Source organism: Oncorhynchus mykiss, chromosome 6 (assembly GCF_057628025.1).
Source record: "Oncorhynchus mykiss isolate SJ-2025 chromosome 6, ASM5762802v1, whole genome shotgun sequence".
NCBI classification, from domain to species: domain Eukaryota; kingdom Metazoa; phylum Chordata; class Actinopteri; order Salmoniformes; family Salmonidae; genus Oncorhynchus; species Oncorhynchus mykiss.
In genome coordinates this window covers 457,257-477,206 of record NC_143027.1, presented here as the reverse complement: position 1 = coordinate 477,206, position 19,950 = coordinate 457,257, and the positions used below count along the sequence as shown (strand labels likewise).

At 46.5% G+C, this 19,950-nt stretch overlaps 1 protein-coding gene across 8 annotated transcripts in view; it reads right to left on the bottom strand.

The window, feature by feature from the left end:
• Positions 1–1,973: 1,973 nt before the first annotated feature.
• The window catches only part of LOC110525129 (electrogenic sodium bicarbonate cotransporter 1), a 375,195-nt gene continuing 357,218 nt past the window's right edge, over positions 1,974–19,950 (bottom strand). For all 8 annotated transcript variants that reach the window (XM_036979187.2, XM_090239263.1, XM_090239262.1 and 5 more), the window contains 2 exons: positions 8,412–8,491; positions 1,974–7,988 (listed from right to left, as the gene is read on the bottom strand). In XM_036979187.2, coding sequence (XP_036835082.1) covers positions 7,886–7,988; positions 8,412–8,491 — 183 coding nt within the window. In that variant the 3' untranslated portion in view covers positions 1,974–7,885. The remainder of the gene's footprint in view (positions 7,989–8,411; positions 8,492–19,950) is intronic.

The window sequence follows — 19,950 nt, the reverse complement described above, 5'->3', positions numbered from 1 at the left end:
CAAGTGGGACACAATCATGAAGTGGAACGACATTTATTGGATATTTCAAACTTTTTTAACAAATCATAAAACTGAAAGATTGGGTGTGCAAAATTATTCAGCCCCTTTACATTCAGTGCAGCAAACTCTCTCCAGAAGTTCAGTGAGGATCTCTGAATGATCCAATGTTGACCTAAATGACTAATGATGATAAATACAATCCACCTGTGTGTAATCAAGTCTCCGTATAAATGCACCTGCACTGTGATAGTCTCAGAGGTCCGTCAAAAGCGCAGAGAGCATCATGAAGAACAAGGAACACACCAGGCAGGTCCGAGATACTGTTGTGAAGAAGTTTAAAGCCGGATTTGGATACAAAAAGATTTTCCAAGCTTTAAACATCCCAAGGAGCACTGTGCAAGCGATAACATTGAAATGGAAGGAGTATCAGACTACTGCAAATCTACCAAGACCTGGCCGTCCCTCTAAACTTTCAGCTCATACAAGGAGAAGACTGATCAGAGACGCAGCCAAGAGGCCCATGATCACTCTGGATGAACTGCAGAGATCTACAGCTGAGGTGGAAGACTCTGTCCATAGGACAACAATCAGTCGTATATTGCACAAATCTGGCCTATATGGAAGAGTGGCAAGAAGAAAGCCATTTCTTAAAGATATCCATAAAAAGTGTCGTTTAAAGTTTGCCACAAGCCACCTGGGAGACACACCAAACATATGGAAGAAGGTGCTCTGGTCAGATGAAACCAAAATTGAACTTTTTGGCAAAAATGCAAAACGTTTTGTTTGGCGTAAAAGCAACACAGCTCATCACCCTGAACACACCATCCCCACTGTCAAACATGGTGGTGGCAGCATCATGGTTTGGGACTGATTTTCTTCAGCAGGGACAGGGAAGATGGTTAAAATTGATGGGAAGATGGATGGAGCCAAATACAGGACCATTCTGGAAGAAAAGCTGATGGAGTCTGCAAAAGACCTGAGACTGGGACGGAGATTTGTCTTCCAACAAGACAATGATCCAAAACATAAAGAAAAATCTACAATGGAATGGTTCAAAAATAAACATATCCAGGTGTTAGAATGGCCAAGTCAAAGTCCAGACCTGAATCCAATCGAGAATCTGTGGAAAGAACTGAAAACTGCTTTTCACAAATGCTCTCCATCCAACCTCACTGAGCTCGAGCTGTTTTGCAAGGAGGAATGGGAAAAAAATTCAGTCTCTCGATGTGCAAAACTGATAGAGACATACCCCAAGCGACTTACAGCTGTAATCGCAGCAAAAGGTGGCGCTACAAAGTATTAACTTAAGGGGGCTGAATAATTTTGCACGCCCAATTTTTCAGTTTTTGATTTGTTAAAAAAGTTTGAAATATCCAATAAATGTCGTTCCACTTCACGATTGTGTCCCACTTGTTGTTGATTCTTCACAAAAATATACAGTTTTATATCTTTATGTTTGAAGCCTGAAATGTGGCAAAAGGTCGCAAAGTTCAAGGGGGCCGAATACTTTCGCAAGGCACTGTATGTGTGGTGTATAATGTGCACTAGTGTACAGTATGCATTGTATGGTGTTTAACATCCTATTAGTGTTATGTAAGTATTTTTTCTCAATCCATCCTTGAGTGTATGTTTTTGTTCCAGCCCAGCATTTACTCACCTGTTTCATCTAATCAAGGCATTGCTGACTAGTTGTTGAATTTTAGTGTTTTTTATTTATTTAATTAACTTGGCAAGTCAGATACGAACAAGTTAGTATTTACAATGACGGCCTAGGAACAGTGGGTTAACTGCTTTGTTCAGGAGCAGAACAACAGATTTGTACCTTGTCAGCTCAGGGATTCAAACCAGCAACCTCTCAGTTACTGGCACAATGGGCCAACCACTAGTGCACCTGCCACTCCTAGTGGCAGTGCTGGATTTGAACAAACATGTACACATTGCTTCGTAAAGATTTAAGAAAACATACCATGCTCTTTTGATAAATTCAGTTTATTTTTAATATGCATTTCATTTGAAAAATATAAATTCTAAAATTAGTAATTTCACCGGTTTTGTCCTAAAAATCACAAAATTCAATTAAAAATGGTTAGTATGGAACAAACTAAAATTAACTTTTTAATTTAACACTTTTTTGCATGTTACATGTTTTAGAATCATGCTTAATGTACTTCAATCAAATTTAACTAACTTCCTCCATAATATGTCCCAGACATAAGTGACACTCATTTCCACTGACTATGGTTAAAACAGTGATTCTGAAAATACAGTATGTAGCATACTGTTACGTGTTGATCTACAGATATCTTGAAAGAAACAAATGAACACATTGACAAAGATAAAAGTTTACCTATTGCATCTTGGTGGTCCAACATGCGGTTATGTATGTACAGATATATAGAGGAGAAACCTGGACCGTATTCATAAAGGATCTCAGAGTAGGACTACTGATCTAGGATCAGTTTGTCCATCATAATTAATAGGATAACATACACTGGAATGGATCTCACAGTAGGACTACTAATCTAATCGGTTTGTCCATCATAATTAATAGGATAACGTACACTGGAAGGAACTGATCCTAGATCAGCACTCCTACTCTGAGATGCTTTCTGAATATGGGGCCAGACTCACTGGTCAAGACTGACTGGATACAGAGTGAGCTTGAGCAGTGAAGTCAGACAGACAAACAGACAGACAGACAGTGTCAGCCAGTCAGACAGCCAGTCAGACAGTCAGTCAGTCAGTCAGAAAGTGGGCTCGTTTGTGGTAAGGTGAAAGCAACCGACTGTAGACGAAAGTTGAGGAGTGAAGTTGGAGTCAGACACGGATGTAGTTTTAGGACAGCAAAGCTCAGTACAACATGGCAGTGTTGCCATTGTTTATAAAAGTTGCTCTTTATAATGTTGAGATAAACATTTCTCCAACCCCCATATCACACACTCACAAACTGTAAATATATGTGTTTACATTGTGCTATCAATTGGTGAAAGAGAGCCCGAAATATATACAATTGTACTTATACAACAGGTGGTTCTAATCCTGGATGCTGATTGGTTAAAACCACATTCTAGACGTTGTCTATTCCACAAGTTACCAGCGGCCAACGCTAGGACGTTAAAACGCCTATTTACTCTGTTCCATCTGACTGCGCCATCCACTGTCTCATCAGCCCAGCCGGCAATTTATAAACTTGATCTCCAGTATAAAAAGCATCTAGACATTATCTCTCATGTCTTTTAGACTGACATTTAGATTTCAACAGTGGAGATTTGTATAAACCTTGCTGTCTGTCACTCTGAAATTTGCAACATTGTTTCAATGTTAAATTCAATCTCCAGATGTCCCATAGTATTGAACGTGTCGGGAGTCAGGACGAGACAGACAGGCAGGCAGGCAGCTTTTCTCAGTCATGAATCAGCTGGCATCATTTTATGGATATATGCTGAGAAATGTCAATAGAAAACAGGTAAAACGAAACGAAAAGCAGCTAGTTTGCAGTCTTTGAAGCTACTCTGAACAACAGTGTCTTGACGAGAGAGCACATTTTCTATTCCAGGCGAAATAGCTCACCATTAGTTCATTGCAATGGATGTATCCAAATAAATGTCACTAAAAATAGCTTAAACAAACGTAATTGCAGCTACTTTGATGTTATTCTGGCTGTACTGTTTGACATAACTGTGAGTTAGCTGTATTTGGTTAGCTAGCAAGCAAGGGATAAGAACGTTTCCAGCCAGTATGGCAGTGGAACATTTAGAACAAAAACATACAGAACATAAAGACTCAACGATTGGGTCGCGTCTCTGGCAACCGAAACGAAAGAACGAACGACCAGACGGCTTGGGTAGCAACCTTAGATTTGCGTCTGGACTTTATCTCATGGAAGGATGAAGGTATAAATAAATTCATCAAAATAAAGTTTTTAATTAAAATGTCAATCATTATATGAATGTGTTGGTAACCTGTTATATAAAAGTGATAATGGCCTTGAAGCCGGTGTTTGGAGGATATTTTGGCACGTTAACAACACCCATCCAAGCATCGACTTCTCAGGCATTATCACTTAAATATACACTTTATACATGAATCGTGGAAAAGTTGGTTCCTGTTTCAGTCACGTCCTTTGTCATGTTGGCGTGGGTGAAACAAAAACACCCTAATGATTGGTTGACAATAGACCCACCCTCAATGCATGTGATGGCTGCAGGATCTTTCTAAATTACTGTCTGACTGACTAACGAAAACTTGATAAAAGTGAACCGCTCGAACGTGCACAGTCATTTAGACAGTCAGCCAGACAGTCAAACAGTCAGTCAGAAAGTAATTTAGACAGTCAGTCGGTTAGACAGTCATTTAGACAGTCAGCCAGACAGCCAGACAGTCAAACAGTCAGTCAGAAAGTAATTTAGACAGTCAGTCGGTTAGACAGTCATTTAGACAGCCAGTCAGTCATTTAGTTAGTCAGTCAGAGTCATTTAGAGTCAGACAGTCAGTCAATCAGACAGTAATTTAGACAGTCAGTCAGAGAGTAATTTAGACAGTCAGTCAGAGAGTAATTTAGACAGTCAGTTGGAGAGTCATTTAGACAGTCAGTCGGAGAGTCATTTAGACAGTCAGTCAGTAATTTAGACAGTCCGTCCGTCAGTCAGTCAGACATTAATTTAGACAGTCAGTCAGTCGGACAGTTATTTAGACAGTCAGTCAACATTATGATGCTATTAGATAAACAACCATCATTATCAATGGGTTGCGTTCAGAAACAGCATCACTGTGTCCCCTGAACCGCTGTCTAAACATCCTCTGCAAAGGACAAGGAACACAATAAAGACAGGCAGTCAGTCAGACAGTCATTTAGACAGTGAGTCAGACAGTCATTTAGACAGTCTGTCCGTCAATCAGACAATCATTTAGACAGTCAGTCAGACAGTTATTTAGACAGTCAGTCAGACAGTTATTTAGACAGTCAGTCAGTCCTTTAAACAGTCATTTAGACAGTCAGATAGTACTTTAAACAGTCAGTCAGACAATCATTTAGACAGTCCGTCCATCAGTCAGACAAATATTTAGATAGTCCGTCCGTAAGTCAGTCAGACAGTAATTTAGACAGTCAGTCAGTCCTTTAAACAGTCATTTAGCCAGTCAGATAGTAATTTAGACAGTCAGTCAAACGGTTATGTACACAGTCGGTTAGTCAGTCAGCCAGACAGTCATTTAAACAATCAGTCAACATTATGATGCTATTAGATAAAACAGCCATCATTATGAATGGGTGGTGTTCAGAAACAGCATCACTATGTCAGCTGAACCGCTGTCCAAACTCTCTCTGTAAAGGACAGGGCACACCATAACAAATGTCAGCCATGAACAATAGATCACATGCTGGGTATCCACTAACTCTGACAATTCCACATGTAGAACTCTCAGGAAATTGAAAGAAAATGGAGGCCAATGTTCTGTGGTCAGATGGTATGACCTTCAGACTTTGGGATGGAGGTCTTAGTCTGACATGCAGGTTACATTGGGAAGACTGGAGTCTGGAGTAGACCAGTTATTAGTACGACGTGCAGGTTACATTGGGAAGACTGGAGTCTGGAGTAGACCAGTTATTAGTACGACGTGCAGGTTACATTGGGAAGACTGGAGTCTGAAACCTCTTCCCCTTATCAAACATGGATATTTAATACAAGTACAAAATAATAATTGTTCAAAATAGAGGAAGAATAGCTTCAGTTTGGTTGGATCTGACATGTTGCAGAGCAGCCTTATGTCTGACCAATGAAATAGGACATTGAAATGAAGTCTCACTGAGTGCTGCAGTATCCGTGTGTCATTACAGTTAACAGTAAAGTGTTGCAATCACAACTCCAGTGGGAAAAAGTGATATAAAATCTGCATCTAGACAAACAAAATACCAAACAGAGGTTAAAAGTGAATGAACTTATATTGCAATAATTATATTATATTTCTATGTCACATGTATTTCTCTGATGTTATATTATATTTAATCTCTTGAATATATTTTACAAGACGTAAAAGAACAGAAGACATATTAACTATATTCCATGCTGTGTCCATCTAGAGAAATGAACTCACACCGTCTGGCAGCTAAAATAAGATGTAGAGCTACAGAACCAATCAAACTATTCTTTTCCGCAATTCCTTTTCTACTTCTAATAATTGAGACGAAGAACTACATATAAAAAAAGAGCAGAATGGGTTCTACATGCTTCTCTAATAATGAGAACACAACTGTGGATGAATTACAAAGAACAACAGAAACGTAGAACAGAAGAACAGTAGAACAGCAGAACCATAGAGCCGTAGAACAGTAGGACCATAGAACAGTAGAACCAAAGAACCATACAACAGTATAAGAACTGTAGAACCATAGAACAGTAGAACAGCAGAAAGGGGTTAGATGTGTCAGACACTTCAGAATAAGGAAGACAGATGAACCTACAGTAGTAGCTGTGAAAACTGAAAGACCTAGTGATGAAACAATGTTCTCCTCTTCCTATTGGTTAGGATTTAGCGATGAAACCATGTTGTCCTCTTCCTATTGGTTGATCCCTGGGAGGCTCAACTCCTCGATTGACCAAGTCAAGTTTCAGATAATCACTAGTTTTCATTATTGGCTTTTGGAAAACATAAAGCAAATAATAATTGTTTAAAACATTTCAAGTGTGAGTATTGTTGGTGTTGAGTGTTTGTGTGAGGAGGCTCTTGGGGCATGGAGGAGGGTCTTGGGGCATGGAGGAGGGTCTCGGGGCATGGAGGAGGGTCTCGGGGCATGGAGGAGGGTCTCGGGGCATGGAGGAGGGTATTGGGGCATGGAGGAGGGTCTTGGTGCATGGAGGAGGGTCTTGGCGCATGGAGGATAGTCTCTGGGCATGGAGGAGGGTCTTGGGGCATGGAGGAGGGTCTTGGGGCATGGAGGATAGTCTTGGTGCATGGAGTAGGGTCCAGGGGCATGGAGGAGGGTCTTGGGGCATGGAGGAGGGTCTTGGTGCATGGAGGAGGGTCCCAGGGCATGGAGGAGTGTCTCGGGACATGGAGGAGGGTCCCAGCGCATGGAGGAGGGTCTTGGGGCATGGAGGAGGGTCCCAGGGCATGAAGGAGGGTCTTGGTGCATGGAGGATAGTCTTTGTGCATGGAGTAGGGTCCCAGGGCATGGAGGAGGGTCTTGGGGCATGGAGGAGGGTCTTGGGGCATGGGGGAGGGTCTTGGGGCATGGAGGAGGGTCCCAGGGCATGGAGGAGGGTCTTGGGGCATGGAGAAGGGTCTCGGGGCATGGAGGAGGGTGTCGGAGCATGGAGGAGGGTTTTGGTGCATGGAGAAGGGTCTCGGGGCATCGAGGAGGGTGTCGGGGCATGGAGGATGGTGTCGGGGCATGGAGGAGGGTCTCGGGGCATGGAGGAGCATGGAGGAGTGTCTCGGGGCATGGAGGAGGGTCTCGGGGCATGGAGGAGGGTCTTGGGCCATGGAGGAGGGTCTTGGGGCATGGAGGAGGGTCTTGGGGCATGGAGGAGGGTCTCGGGGCATGGAGGAGGGTGTCATGGCATGGAGGAGGGTCTCGGTGCATGGAGGAGGATCTCGGGGCATGGAGGAGCATGGAGGAGGGTCTCGGGCATGGAGGAGGGTCTCGGGGCATGGAGGAGGGTCTTGGGCCATGGAGGAGGGTCTTGGGGCATGGAGTAGGGTCTTGGTGCATGGAGGAGGGTCTCGGGGCAAGGAGGAGGGTATCGGGGCATGGACGAGGGTCTTGGGTCCTGGAGTAGGGTCCCAGGGCATCGAGGAGGGTCTTGAGGCGTGGACTAGGGTCTTAGTGCGTGGACGAGGGTCTTGGGGCATGGACGAGGGTCTTGGGGCTGTTGAGAAGTAGGGGCTACAGAGAGGTCTCAGACCCTCGGCTCTTCCAGCGGTAACCGTTGTCATCAGGGTCCATCTCAATTCTAATCTGAGGCACGTTGAGTGGACTCATCTCTGGACTGTGACACAAACAGACAGACATAACTTTTTTTAATAACATCACATTAACTCATGTTAATTCATAGATTCACATTTTGAAGTGGTCAATGGAGTGGGATATCTTACGGGAAGGACCACATGATTCCATCCAGGTCTTCAGGAGGGATCAGCCAATGAATTATACTGGTGAGGAAATATTTCATAACTCCGGGGGCATTAAATCACCAACCATGGCTTTAAACCTGTTCAAACAACACCCTCCAGGTGGCAGTATGCACCCTTTCAGTTTGTTTGCCTCAATGGCGCTGCCCATGCTCTCACAGACGCCATAATGGTACAGATACAATGATGTGACGTCTTTCTAAGTCTACGATGTTACCATGTGACCTCAGCATCCACCATCCAACCACTACACACACAGTCCTCTGTAAATGAGGTCTCACCTTGACTGACAGTTGGCCTGGTAGAAGAGCAGCTGCTCAGCACGATGAGTGTCGATCCAGGAATGATGAGGATTTATCTCCTGGGGAGGACAGACAGACAGACAGACAGACAGACAGACAGACAGACAGACAGACAGACAGACAGACAGACAGTCAGACAGACAGTCAGACAGACATTAAGCCATCATACCATATCCGTCATTACATCACACCTGGCTTCACATCACAACTCGTAAACTGACAAAGCGGATTTTGACTATTTCTTCTAGGATTATTTTTGTTGAAAACAACATTATCACTGTGAAGAGTGCATTTTTGTAGTAATGCATGCTTTGAGTTTAGTAATGCAGTAAGTTATTGCTAATGAATCCCAATATGTGCTTTTCTGTTGCTACCACAAACGCAGATGTTATGAACATCAAGAGGATGGCCAGGATTCAATCAAAGGCCCACTGCCTTGATGCACCCTTCATATGGTACCCTATGTTCTCGGAGATCCAATTCACCGTGAACACTGCAGATCTTGGTTCCAGAATAAATTACCTTCAAAAGTCAAATGAGGTGCGCTTGTCGACAATGTGCCTATGATTGAATTCTGGCCGGTGTTCCAGCATTGCCAAACATCAAATATGGTTTGTATGAAGGAGGTCGGCTTATCAACATGGAAGCAGAGTTCTCTATACACAACACCCCAGAATCACCAATATGCCAGCTTTAAAACAGTGTATTAGACCAAGCAGGAAGAAAAGGTGGAAATATCCCAAAGCCTTTGAAAACATCTGAAGCACCTTACAGGCACATGTGATGGTGCTTCAGATGAATGACTAGAAGTGAACAGGGTTAGGTGAATAGACAGAGAGAAGTAAAGATCAAACACAGATTAATTTACGTTAAGAGCAGCAGAGACCGCAGAGGACTAACATGAGAGAGAGAGCAGGGGGTGAATGAGAGAGACAGGAACAGAATGAGAGAGAAGGAGTGAGTGAGTGAGTGAGTGAGTGAGTGAGTGAGAGGGACAGAGTGAGAGAGGAGTGAGTGAGTGAGTGAGTGAGTGAGTGAGTGAGTGAGTGAGTGAGTGAGTGAGTGAGTGAGTGAGAGAGTGAGGTTTTTGATTAGATGTATTATGATCCCCATTAGTCGGTCAATGGCAACAGCTTGTCTAACTTGAGTACTACACATAATGAAAATGACATTACAGACAAAAGACTTAGCATCTATCAGTTACACATACATGTCAGTACATACACACAAGTAGGTCACATACGGAGAGGCATTGTGTTGTGAGGTGCTTTATTTGTTTTTGAAACCAAGTTTGCTGTTCACTTGCACAATATGAGATTGAAGGGAGGAGAGAGAGAAAGAGCAGGTCATGAGCAGATGAACTACTGAATCTTTCAGCGTTTGTCTACAAAAAGATAGATTTAGAGTTGGATAAACATGCTTTTTTTTCTTTTACAAGGACATATAGAGGATACTACCCTCCACAACATAACCTTCACTATGTCACCAGGACATATAGAGGATACTACCCTCCACAACATAACCTTCACTATGTCACCAGGACATATACAGGATACTACCCTCCACAACATAACCTTCACTATGTCACCAGGACATATACAGGATACTACCCTCCACAACATAACCTTCACTATGTCACCAGGACATATACAGGATACTACCCTCTACAACACTATGTCACCAGGATATATACAGGATACTACCCTCTACAACACTATGTCATCAGGACATATACAGGATACTACCCTCTACAACACTATGTCACCAGGATATATACAGGATACTACCCTCTACAACACTATGTCACCAGGACATATACAGGATACTACCCTCTACAACACTATGTCACCAGGACATATACAGGATACTACCCTCTACAACACTATGTCACCAGGACATATAGAGGATACTACCCTCCACAACATAACCTTCACTATGTCACCAGGACATATAGAGGATACTACCCTCCACAACATAACCTTCACTATGTCACCAGGACATATAGAGGATACTACCCTCCACAACATAACCTTCACTATGTCAACAGGACATATACAGGATACTACCCTCCACAACATAACCTTCACTATGTCACCAGAACATATAGAGGATACTACCCTCCACAACATAACCTTCACTATGTCACCAGGACATATAGAGGATACTACCCTCCACAACATAACCTTCACTATGTCACCAGGACATATAGAGGATACTACCCTCCACAACATAACCTTCACTATGTCACCAGGACATATAGAGGATACTACCCTCCACAACATAACCTTCACTATGTCACCAGAACATATAGAGGATACTACCCTCCACAACATAACCTTCACTATGTCACCAGGACATATAGAGAATACTACCCTCCACAACATAACCTTCACTATGTCACCAGGACATATAGAGGATACTACCCTCCACAACATAACCTTCACTATGTCACCAGGACATATACAGGATACTACCCTCCACAACATAACCTTCACTATGTCACCAGGACATATACAGGATACTACCCTCCACAACATAACCTTCACTATGTCACCAGGACATATACAGGATACTACCCTCTACAACACTATGTCACCAGGATATATACAGGATACTACCCTCTACAACACTATGTCACCAGGACATATACAGGATACTACCCTCTACAACACTATGTCACCAGGATATATACAGGATACTACCCTCTACAACACTATGTCACCAGGACATATACAGGATACTACCCTCTACAACACTATGTCACCAGGACATATACAGGATACTACCCTCTACAACACTATGTCACCAGGACATATAGAGGATACTACCCTCCACAACATAACCTTCACTATGTCACCAGGACATATAGATGATACTACCCTCCACAACATAACCTTCACTATGTCACCAGGACATATAGAGGATACTACCCTCCACAACATAACCTTCACTATGTCACCAGGACATATAGAGGATACTACCCTCCACAACATAACCTTCACTATGTCAACAGGACATATACAGGATACTACCCTCCACAACATAACCTTCACTATGTCACCAGAACATATAGAGGATACTACCCTCCACAACATAACCTTCACTATGTCACCAGGACATATAGAGGATACTACCCTCCACAACATAACCTTCACTATGTCACCAGGACATATAGAGGATACTACCCTCCACAACATAACCTTCACTATGTCACCAGAACATATAGAGGATACTACCCTCCACAACATAACCTTCACTATGTCACCAGGACATATAGAGGATACTACCCTCCACAACATAACCTTCACTATGTCACCAGAACATATAGAGGATACTACCCTCCACAACATAACCTTCACTATGTCACCAGAACATATAGAGGATACTACCCTCCACAACATCACCTTCACTATGTCACCAGGATATATAGAGGATACTACCCTCCACAACACTATGTCACCAGGACATATACAGGATACTACCCTCTACAACACTATGTCACCAGGACATATACAGGATACTACCCTCCACAACATAACCTTCACTATGTCACCAGGAGATATACAGGATGCTGCCCTCCACAACATAACCTTCACTATGTCAACAGGACATATACAGGATACTACCCTCCAGAACATAACCTTCACTATGTCACCAGGACATATAGAGGATACTACCCTCCACAACATAACCTTCACTATGTCACCAGGACATATACAGGATACTACCCTCCACAACATAACCTTCACTATGTCACCAGGACATATACAGGATACTACCCTCCACAACATAACCTTCACTATGTCACCAGGACATATACAGGATACTACCCTCCACAACATAACCTTCACTATGTCACCAGGACATATAGACAATACTACCCTCCACAACATAACCTTCACTATGTCACCAGGACATATAGAGGATACTACCCTCCACAGCACTATGTCACCAGGACATATAGAGGATTCTACCCTCCACAACACTATGTCACCAGGACATATAGAGGATACTACCCTCCACAACACTATGTCACCAGGACATATACAGGATGCTACCCTCCACAACACTGTGTCACCAGGACATATACAGGATAATACCCTCCACAACACTATGTCACCAGGACATACAGGATACTACCCTCCACAACACTATGTCACCAGGACATATAGAGGATTCTACCCTCCACAACACTATGTCACCAGGACATATAGAGGATACTACCCTCCACAACACTATGTCACCAGGACATATACAGGATGCTACCCTCCACAACACTATGTCACCAGGACATATACAGGATAATACCCTCCACAACACTATGTCACCAGGACATATACAGGATACTACCCTCCACAACATAACCTTCACTATGTCACCAGGACATATACACAATACTATCCTCTATAACATAACCTTCACTATGTCATCAGGACATATACAGGATACTACACTCCACAACATAACCTTCACTATGTCACCAGAACATATAGAGGATACTACCCTCCACAACACTATGTCACCAGGACATATACAGGATACTACCCTCTACAACACTATGTCACCAGGACATATACAGGATACTACCCTCCACAACATAACCTTCACTATGTCACCAGGAGATATACAGGATGCTGCCCTCCACAACATAACCTTCACTATGTCAACAGGACATATACAGGATACTACCCTCCAGAACATAACCTTCACTATGTCACCAGGACATATAGAGGATACTACCCTCAACAACATAACCTTCACTATGTCACCAGGACATATACACAATACTATCCTCTATAACATAACCTTCACTATGTCATCAGGACATATACAGGATACTACCCTCCACAACATAACCTTCACTATGTCACCAGGACATATAGAGGATACTACCCTCAACAACATAACCTTCACTATGTCACCAGGACATATACACAATACTACCCTCCACAACATAACCTTCACTCCAAATCTGATTTTTGGACAAAATTACTTGGAAGAATTCTTACTACCAAGGATGCTTACTGCCAAGGACTAGCCAGCAAACTGTCTGAAAAACCAGCAACCAGCAAATGAAGCAGAACAGAACCTAAAAATATCATCCAACCGGGAACTGAGAATGTAATGTTCAGTATGAAGCTACTTCTAAAGCCTAGAAGGAAAATAATGTTACAATAATCTATAGCTATTTAACTTTATAAAGACTGACTGCTAAGTTTAAAGGCTACCAAGCTAGGAAAGAACAGACCCGGCAGCAACATTAATTAGCACTGAGGTGTAAAGTGAGAGGTGTGAAGCCCCTGAGCCTAACAATGGCAGCAGAGTACCTCACCTATGAAAATGCAGAGGCATCTTTGGCCCCCTGCTCCATGGCATTGTCCTGTGCAGAGGTCACCACAGTACAGTACCCCTTGGATATTAAAAATGACAAGGCATGGAATGAGTATAAAGAGCTCCTCATGGACTCCCAAGGGCTCCCGAGTGGCGCAGGGGTCTAAGGCACTGCATCTCAGTGCTAGAGGTGTCACTACAGACCCTGGCTCGATTCCAGGCTGTATCACAACCGGCAGTGATTGGGAGTCCCGTAGGGCGGTGCACAATTGGCACCGTTGTCACGCCCTGGCCATAGAGAGGCTTTTATTCTCTATTTTGGTTAGACTAGGGTGTGACTAAGGTGGGAATTCTAGTTTCTTTATATCTATGTTTTCTATTTCTTTGTTTTTGGCCGAGTGTGGTTCCCAATCAGAGGCAGCTTTCTATCGTTGTCTCTGATTGGGAATCATAGTTAGGCAGCCTTTTTCCCACCTGTGTTTGGTGGGTAGTTGTTTTCTGTATAGTTTATTTGCCTTACAGTACTGTTCATTTTTTCACTTTGTTATTTTGTTTGAGTGTTTATGAGTAATAAAGAATTATGAACACTTACCATGCAGCGTTTTGGTCCAGGCCGTGCAACGAGAATCGTAACACCCGTGTCGCCCAGGTTAGGGTTTGGCTGGGGTAGGCGGTCATTGTAAATAAGATAGTGTTCTTAACGGACTTACATGGTTTAGAAAAAATGACAATCCAGAGACACTTTTTGCTGACTGATACAAAAATGGGAATGTAAACAATTTAAATCTTCCACACAGACCATCCCTGGGCATGGCACACAGCTATAAGAGCACACTATCCCCCTTTTAAGAGAGAGGCCATTGGTGGAGGGTGGAACCCCAGAATAGTGTAAAACGAGGACCCTGAGACTGAGACACCTTCTGTCAACCTGTACAACAATAGAACAGTGGTGGTGCAGGGCAGCTTTAAACCCTTTCAGCAGGACTTCCATAGAATCAAAGAGAGAGCACCACAGGAGAAGCTCTCACTTGGTGATGACTCCCCCACCCCGAAGGAGTCTGATAATACCTCCTCTTAAAACTGCCCTGCAGATGAGGTAAGTCACCCTCACAGCACTGAACAAACCCAGGTCCCACAACTGCACTGCTCCTCCCTTGTTGAGAAATATATATTCAGAGAGCTAGAGAAAGAAATGGTGGAGCTCAGACAGCTAGTCCAGTCACTCCAGACAGAACAGAATAACAAAACACCCACCCAACAAGACCTGGAGAGGGAGATAGAAGACTGTAAGAGAGAGCCGGCATTACTCCATACTGAGGTGAGAGAACTTAAGGAGCAGAGAGAGGAACACACAGCCCAGCTAACAGAGGACCACACAGCCCAGCTAACAGAGGACCACACAGCCCAGCTAACAGAGGACCACACAGTCCAGCTAACAGAGGAACACACAGCCCAGCTAACAGAGGACCACACAGCCCAGCTAACAGAGGACCACACAGCCCAGCTAACAGAGGACCACACAGCCCAGCTAACAGAGGACCACACAGCCCAGCTAACAGAGGACCACACAGCCCAGCTAACAGAGGGAGACACAGTCCAGCTAACAGAGGAACACACAGCCCAGCTAACAGAGGACCACACAGCCCAGCTAACAGAGGACCACACAGCCCAGCTAACAGAGGACCACACAGCCCAGCTAACAGAGGACCACACAGCCCAGCTAACAGAGGACCACACAGCCCAGCTAACAGAGGAACACACAGCCCAGCTAACAGAGGAACACACAGCCCAGCTAACAGAGGGAGACACAGTTCAGCTAACAGAGGAACACACAGCCCAGCTAACAGAGGACCACACAGCCCAGCTAACAGTGGGAGACACAGTCCAGCTAACAGAGGAACACACAGCCCAGCTAACAGAGGACCACACAGCCCAGCTAAAAGAGGAACACACAGCCCAGCTAACAGAGGACCACACAGCCCAGCTAACAGAGGGAGACACAGTCCAGCTAACAGAGGACCACACAGCCCAGCTAACAGAGGAACACACAGCCCAGCTAACAGAGGACCACACAGCCCAGCTAACAGAGGACCACACAGCCCAGCTAACAGAGGGAGACACAGCCCAGCTAACAGAGGAACACACTGCCCAGCTAACAGAGGACCACACAGCCCAGCTAACAGTGGGAGACACAGTCCAGCTAACAGAGGAACACACAGCCCAGCTAACAGAGGACCACACAGCCCAGCTAACAGAGGACCACACAGCCCAGCTAACAGAGGACCACACAGCCCAGCTAACAGTGGGAGACACAGTCCAGCTAACAGAGGAACACACAGCCCAGCTAACAGAGGGCCACAAAGCCCAGCTAACAGCGGAAAACACAGCCCAGCTAACAGAGGACCACACAGCCTAGCTAACAGAGGGAGACACCGCCCAGCTTAAAGAGGTCCACACAGCCCAGCCAACAGAGGGAGACACAGCCCAGCTAACAGAGGAAGACACAGCCCAGCTAACAGAGGACCACACAGCCCAGCTAACAGAGGACCACACAGCCCAGCTAACAGAGGACCACACAGCCCAGCTGACAGAGGACCACAAAGCCCAGCTAACAGCGGAACACACAGCCCAGCTAACAGAGGACCACACAGCCCAGCTAACAGAGGGAGACACCGCCCAGCTTAAAGAGGTCCACACAGCCCAGCCAACAGAGGGAGACACAGCCCAGCTAACAGAGGAACACACAGCCCAGCTAACAGAGGAAGACACAGCCCAGCTAACAGAGGACCACACAGCCCAGCTAACAGAGGAACACACAGCCCAGCTAACAGAGGAACACACAGCCCAGCTAACAGAGGACCACACAGCCCAGCTAACAGAGGACCACACAGCCCAGCTAACAGAGGGAGACACAGCCCAGCTAACAGAGGACCACACAGCCCAGCTAACAGAGGACCACACAGCCCAGCTAACAGAGGACCACACAGCCCAGCTAACAGAGGAACACACAGCCCAGCTAACAGAGGTCCACAAAGCCCAGCTAACAGCGGAACACACAGCCCAGCTAACAGTGGAACACACAACCCAGCTAACAGAGGACCACACAGCCCAGCTAACAGAGGACCACACAGCCCAGCTTAAAGAGGGAGACACCGCCCAGCTTAAAGAGGTCCACACAGCCCAGCCAACAGAGGGAGACACAGCCCAGCTAACAGAGGAACACACAGCCCAGCTAACAGAGGAAGACACAGCCCAGCTAACAGAGGACCACACAGCCCAGCTAACAGAGGACCACACAGCCCAGCTAACAGAGGACCACACAGCCCAGCTAACAGAGGACCACAATGTCCAGCTAACAGCGGAACACACAGCCCAGCTAACATAGGAACACACAGCCCAGCTAACAGAGGACCACACAGCCCAGCTAACAGAGAGAGACACCAACCAGCTTAAAGAGGTCCACACAGCCCAGCCAACAGAGGGAGACAAAGCCCAGCTAACAGAGGGAGACACAGCCCAGCTAACAGAGGACCACACGGCCCAGCTAACAGAGGGAGACACCGCCCAGCCAACAGAGGGAGACACAGCCCAGCTAACAGAGGGAGACACAGCCCAGCTAACAAAGGGAGACACAGCCCAGCTTACAGTGGTCCACACAGCCCAGCTAACAGAAGGAGACACAGCCCAGCGAACAGAGACACAGCCCAGCTAACAGAGGAACACACAGCCCAGCTAACAGCGGAACACAAAGCCCAGCTAACAGAGGAACACACAGCCCAGCTAACAGAGGACCACAAAGTCCAGCTAACAGCGGAACACACAGCCCAGCTAACAGAGGAACACACAGCCCAGCTAACAGAGGACCACACAGCCCAGCTAACAGAGGGAGACACCAACCAGCTTAAAGAGGTCCACACAGCCCAGCTAACAGAGGGAGAAACACCCCAGCTAACAGAGGACCACACAGCCCAGCTAACAGAGGGAGACACCGCCCAGCCAACAGAGGGAGACACCGCCCAGCCAACAGAGGGAGACACAGCCCAGCTAACAGAGGGAGACACAGCCCAGCTAACAAAGGGAGACACAGCCCAGCTTACAGTGGTCCACACAGCCCAGCTAACAGAAGGAGACACAGCCCAGCGAACAGAGACACAGCCCAGCTAACAGAGGAACACACAGCCCAGCTAACAGAGGACCACACCGCCCAGCTAACAGAGGGAGACACAGCCCAGCTAACAGAGGGAGACACAGCCCAGCTAACAGAGCGAGACACAGCCCAGCTAACAGAGGAACACACAGCCCAGCTAACAGAGGAACACACAGCCCAGCTAACAGAGGACCACACAGCCCAGCTAACAGAGGACCACACAGCCCAGCTAACAGAGGAACACACAGCCCAGCTAACAGAGGAACACACAGCCCAGCTAACAGAGGGGACACCGCCCAACTTACAGAGGTCCACAAAGCCCAGCTAACAGAGGGAGACACAGTCCAGCTAACAGAGACACAGCCCAGCTAACAGAGGATCACACCACCCAGCTAACAGAGGGAGACACAGCCCAGCTAACAGAGGGAGACACAGCCCAGCTAACAGAGGGAGACACAGCCCAGCTAACAGAGGATCACACCACCCAGCTAACAGAGGGAGACACAGCCCAGCTAACAGGGGGAGACACAGCCCAGCTAACAGAGGACCACACAGCCCAGCTAACAGAGGATCACACCACCCAGCTAACAGAGGGAAACACAGCCCAGCTAAGCGAGGAAGACACAGCCCAGCAAACAGGGGGAGACACAGCCCAGCTAACAGAGGAACACACAGCCGAGCTAACAGTTGAACACACAGCCCAGCTAACAGAGGAACACACAGCCCAGCTAACAGAGGGAGACACCGCCCAGCTTACAGAGGACCACACAGCCCAGCCAACAGAGGGAGACACAGTCCAGCTAACAGAGGGAGACACAGCCCAGCTTACAGTGGTCCACACAGCCCAGCTAACAGAGGGAGACACAGCCCAGCTAACAGAGGGACACACAGCCCAGCTAACAGAGGGAGACACCGCCCAGCTTACAGAGGTCCACAAAGCCCAGCTAACAGAGGGAGACACAGCCCAGCTAACAGAGACACAGCCCAGCTAACAGAGGACCACACAGCCCACATAACAGAGGACCACACAGCCCAGCTAACAGAGGGAGACACAGCCCAGCTAACAGAGGGAGACACAGCCCAGCTAACAGAGGACCACACGGCCCAGCTAACAGAGGGAGACACCGCCCAGCCAACAGAGGGAGACACAGCCCAGCTAACAGAGGGAGACACAGCCCAGCTAACAAAGGGAGACACAGCCCAGCTTACAGTGGTCCACACAGCCCAGCTAACAGAAGGAGACACAGCCCAGCGAACAGAGACACAGCCCAGCTAACAGAGGAACACACAGCCCAGCTAACAGCGGAACACAAAGCCCAGCTAACAGAGGAACACACAGCCCAGCTAACAGAGGACCACAAAGTCCAGCTAACAGCGGAACACACAGCCCAGCTAACAGAGGAACACACAGCCCAGCTAACAGAGGACCACACAGCCCAGCTAACAGAGGGAGACACCAACCAGCTTAAAGAGGTCCACACAGCCCAGCCAACAGAGGGAGACACAGCCCAGCTAACAGAGGGAGAAACACCCCAGCTAACAGAGGACCACACAGCCCAGCTAACAGAGGGAGACACCGCCCAGCCAACAGAGGGAGACACAGCCCAGCTAACAGAGGGAGACACAGCCCAGCTAACAAAGGGAGACACAGCCCAGCTTACAGTGGTCCACACAGCCCAGCTAACAGAAGGAGACACAGCCCAGCGAACAGAGACACAGCCCAGCTAACAGAGGAACACACAGCCCAGCTAACAGGTGGAGACACCGCCCAACTTACAGATGTCCACACAGCCCAGCTAACAGAGGGAGACACAGCCCAGCTAACAGAGCGAGACACAGCCCAGCTAACAGAGGAACACACAGCCCAGCTAACAGAGGAACACACAGCCCAGCTAACAGAGGACCACACAGCCCAGCTAACAGAGGACCACACAGCCCAGCTAACAGAGGAACACACAGCCCAGCTAACAGAGGAACACACAGCCCAGCTAACAGAGGGGACACCGCCCAACTTACAGAGGTCCACAAAGCCCAGCTAAC